General features: G+C 44.6%; 2 protein-coding genes across 3 annotated transcripts in view; one reads left to right on the top strand and one right to left on the bottom strand.

The window, feature by feature from the left end:
• Positions 1 to 230: 230 nt before the first annotated feature.
• On the bottom strand, positions 231 to 646 carry LOC107557890 (MAPK-interacting and spindle-stabilizing protein-like). Its single transcript, XM_016241466.1, is given in 3 exon segments — positions 231 to 395; positions 454 to 570; positions 635 to 646. Coding segments are annotated over 3 exon segments (294 nt in total).
• A 2,884-nt stretch (positions 647 to 3,530) lies between these two features.
• The window catches only part of LOC107557903 (serine/threonine-protein kinase PAK 7-like), a 41,347-nt gene continuing 40,669 nt past the window's right edge, over positions 3,531 to 4,208 (top strand). For both annotated transcript variants that reach the window (XM_016241482.1, XM_016241481.1), the window contains exon 1: positions 3,531 to 3,691. The gene's annotated coding sequence lies outside the window, so the exon portion shown is untranslated. The remainder of the gene's footprint in view (positions 3,692 to 4,208) is intronic.

Here is a 4,208-nt window from a genome sequence, read left to right as displayed (position 1 = left end):
GAACCAAAAATGGTTCTTCTATGGCATCGCTTGAAGAACATTTTGAAGCAGCTTTATTTTTAAGAGTGTATGTAGCACCGTGGTCCTGCGAGACACGACATTTCGTTCCACTATATGTAGCAGAACGACAATAAAGCTCGACTCGACTCGATGGAAGTGACCGGCACTTTAGCTGTGTTTCATTATTGCACTGATGGATGTCTGGGGTATAGTGCAGCTTCAGTCTCTTACTACAGGAGCGATGGCTGGCGCGGCGCCGGGGGCCACGGCTGCGGCGCTCCTCCTGCGGGCCCCTGGCCGGGATTACCGTGCCACGCCGGAGCCACTGGAGACGGCAGGGAACCCGCCGGGGTGGGTAGTTGAGCAGGCTAGCTCGGCTGAACTGGTGGGTTTGACTGGACTGGAGGGATTGGTTGGGTTGGTTGGAATGGTGGGATCGGTGGAGGGTTGGGCCGGCCAGGTCGCAGGAGCCGATGCGCTGGGCTGGTCAACAGGCCAGTTGGGCTGAGTGGGTTGGCAGGACCAGCAGGGCTGACCGGGCCACTGCTGAGGGGTTTGTGGGTAAACGCCCTGCTGACGGGCAACTCATGATGGACCTGAACCTGAGAGACAAACCATTACAGATCCACTCAACCGACTTCTCCATCTGTACTGTATCTGATTCACTGACACGCTGAACAACGCCGCATGATGACAATGTTCATTGGCGGGTAAGTTAGTGTCCCCTTAACATGTTAATATTGATCAGTTTGACTGAATACTGACATATCACTAGAACTGTACTATCATTCAAAAGTTCGGGAACAAGTCAATTTTTTTTCTTTCAAAAGAAATCTCTTCTGCTCACCAAGGCTGCTGTTATTTGATCAGAAATACTGTAAAAATTGTGAAATATTTGACTTGATTGCACAGATACTATTTAAACTGAGCTGAGCTGGACGATGATGAACTGAATTTAACTGAAGATTGAGTGTTTACTGTTGTCCTTCTGCATTACTGACGCACTATTTTCATATTTAATACTGTACAGCTAGATGAATATCTGTCCAAATGTAGCTGTATTTTCAGCATCATTCCTCCAGTCTTCATATTTAAACTGAGCTGAGCTGGACGATGATGAACTGCCTTTAACTGAAGATTGAGTGTTTACTGTTGTCCTTCTGCATTACTGACACACTATTTTCATATTTAATACTGTACAGCTAGATGAATATCTGTCCAAATGTAGCTGTATTTTCAGCATAATTCCTCCAGTCTTCAGTGTCTCATGATCTTCAGAAATCAGTATAATATGCTGATCTGCTGCTCCAGAAACATTTCTGATTATCATCAATGTTGAAAACAGTCGTGCTGCACAATATTTCTGTGGAAACTGATGCATTGTATTTTTCAGGATTCTCAGATGAACAGAAAGTTCAAAAGAACAGCATTTATTTGAAATAGAAACTCTTTAATGATGCTGAAAATTCAGCTTTGATCACAGCAATCGGTTACATTTGACATTTTGACCATTAGTGTATTTCTTTTAATATTTCTTCAGTTATTTTAATTCTTTCACATATTTATTCATTTATTCTTGCACTGAAGTTGCATGTGAACAGCTGCTCATCGTTCTAATCCGGTACTAAATAGTGATCTGAGTGCTGAAAGTGTCCGTATTTAAGAGCTGAGGGTCACACAGTGATGGTCCAGAGGCTTGATGAACAGCAAACCATGACCGAATGATCTTTACTAAATAACTGCTGTACATCTACAACATCACAACACATCAACTCCGCTCAATATCAGTGATATTCCTGGCTCTTCCAGCGTTTAGAAGTGAAGCCACGTTTATATGACTGCACGCTAGAGAAAGAGCCTGCTTGTTCATCAGACCATATCTTCTGAGAGAATATATCAAGTCCCTCCTCAGTGTCTCTGTCTTGTTTTCCAGTGCAAACATCCTCAAATCTAGACACATTTCCTGCAGATACAAGATAACTTCAGATAAAAATGCTTGAGAATGAAGTGACTTTATGCTTCAAACAAGAACAAATATCTACCAGTGTGGGAAGAAAATAAGCTTTATTTAAAGGGAAAACAAGTTTATATTTCTTTGCTGTTTAATGCAGATAAAGCAGATCATAGAGCTGATGCTTCTGCTTGCTTTATTTGCCTGACATTCTCGAACTCTTTCTTTGCTACTCAAACACTTGTTCTACAGTCCGGTTTAACCTTATATGAAAGACATGTAGCTCATATAATTACTGAAAATAGAAAAGAATCCGTTTGAAAGTTTGTAGCTGTTTTCTTCGCTGGTCTCGATGCAGTCGGGTCAATGTTGCAGCGGTTTCCACGGTAACCGGAGGTTTGAGAAGATGATGCTGTTACACTGTCACGAGTCCAGAGGCAGAAAGTGCTGCTCTTGTCTTCCAGCGCAAGTATCTACACTGCCATATCGGCCCCTGGAGCACAAAAAACACAGATTTAAAACTAGCACAAGATATAGTTTAATAGCTATGATACTGCTTCTGAAATCAAATCAGCAGTAATCAGAGATTTTAAAAGTGTGATTTTCAGGCCCGCAAACGAAATATTCAATATAACTAAAAATGTTTGTCTAAAATGATGACATCATGACGTCGCTGAGTGTCGTGACGTCATGCACGTAACTGCTGTTGAGCGTCGCGTCACGTGCCGGATCTGACGCGTCTGAACGCTGACGGAGATCGCGATGTTCGGACCCGGTACCGGTACCGTGTGTCAGAGTTTATGATCCCAGAATTCGAGTGTGTGACGTGTTGAAGCTCTGAGAGATTATTTATTATCTGTCACTGAACACGTTATGATTCCCGGTACCGGTACAAACCCCACCACGGTGAAGGCCTCGCTCATGAATATTAATTAGAGCGTGCCCTTCACTGGTCAGCTTCCAATGGCTTTAGGCCTGCTTCATGAATATTAAATACATAATGCAACGCTGCCTTGTTACCGTCCAATGGATGGCTTAGTTTCCTGAATATTAATTACGCTACCCACAGCAGCTTAGCCAGCCTTGAATGTTTTAAAAACATAAAAATTCTCAAAATATTTCTGTTTGTGTTTTGCGGATATATTGAGACTTATTTTAATTTTCTCTCAGAATGAAACGCTTTTAATATGTTTCTATAATTTCCCTGTAGTAAAAATATGAGATAATACAGACCTTCCATTATTCTAAATAGTTATAGAATGTGTGTTTTTTAGTTCTGCGGTCGAATGATAGATAGATGCAGACAGATTAAAAAAAACTAATACAGAATATTTGACTTTTTTAAATTTTGTATAATCATAGGTGAAATTAATACAAGTGAACGCTTCGTTTGTGATTATTAATTCATAAGACAATGTTGACGTTACGTTGTAACCCTCCAATGGGAAGTCTTACGTATTGAATTGTAAGTGGTCGGTAGTGACGTCGCGCTGCTCTCGTCCAATAGCGAACGTCTGGCTCATGAATATTTATGTTGACGCCTTCGCCATAGTAGCGCGAGCCGCTCGGTTGTCAGGTGCCGTGATTCCCAGCAGCCCGGATGTAGCGCGCAGTCTCCAGCATCCGTCCCGGAGAATAACATGACACCGACAGCCACATAACACCGTTTCCCTCCGCAGCGTTCCCGCAGGAGCGGAGCACACCGCTGACAGGAATGTGACGCGCTTCCCGCCGCAGCAGGTGAGCGATCTTCTTCCAGTCTTTCCTAGCAACAAGCAGCCGCGCGATTGGACGCTTGTAACGCGGCGTAACGCTTCAGAACAGGGCTGCAACTCCACCGCTTCCTGACGCGTCCCGCCGCGGCCTGAGGAGCGTCGCTGTCCTCGGTGCTGAACGCGGCTCGGGTGCGTGCATGATCAATTCATGAGAGTTTCCTAGCAACAAGCAGCCGCGCGATTGGACGCTTGTAACGCGGCGTAACGCTTCAGAACAGGGCTGCAACTCCACCGCTTCCTGACGCGTCCCGCCGCGGCCTGAGGAGCGTCGCTGTCCTCGGTGCTGAACGCGGCTCGGGTGCGTGCATGATCAATTCATGAGAGTAGAGAGTGTGTGTGTGTGTGTGTGTGTGTGTGTGTGTGTGTGAGTGTGAGAGTGTGTGAGTGTGAGTGTGAGTGTGAGTGTGTGTGTGAGTGTGAGTGTGTGAGTGTCTGTGTCTGTGTGTGTGTGAGTGTGTGTGTGAGTGTGAGTGTGAGTGTGA

The sequence above is a fragment of the Sinocyclocheilus grahami genome, unplaced genomic scaffold, assembly GCF_001515645.1.
Source record: "Sinocyclocheilus grahami isolate Dianchi unplaced genomic scaffold, SAMN03320097.WGS_v1.1 scaffold623.1, whole genome shotgun sequence".
Lineage (NCBI taxonomy): Eukaryota > Metazoa > Chordata > Actinopteri > Cypriniformes > Cyprinidae > Sinocyclocheilus > Sinocyclocheilus grahami.
The sequence above is the reverse complement of the archived record's forward strand: the minus strand, read 5'-3'. Positions and strand labels throughout refer to the sequence as shown.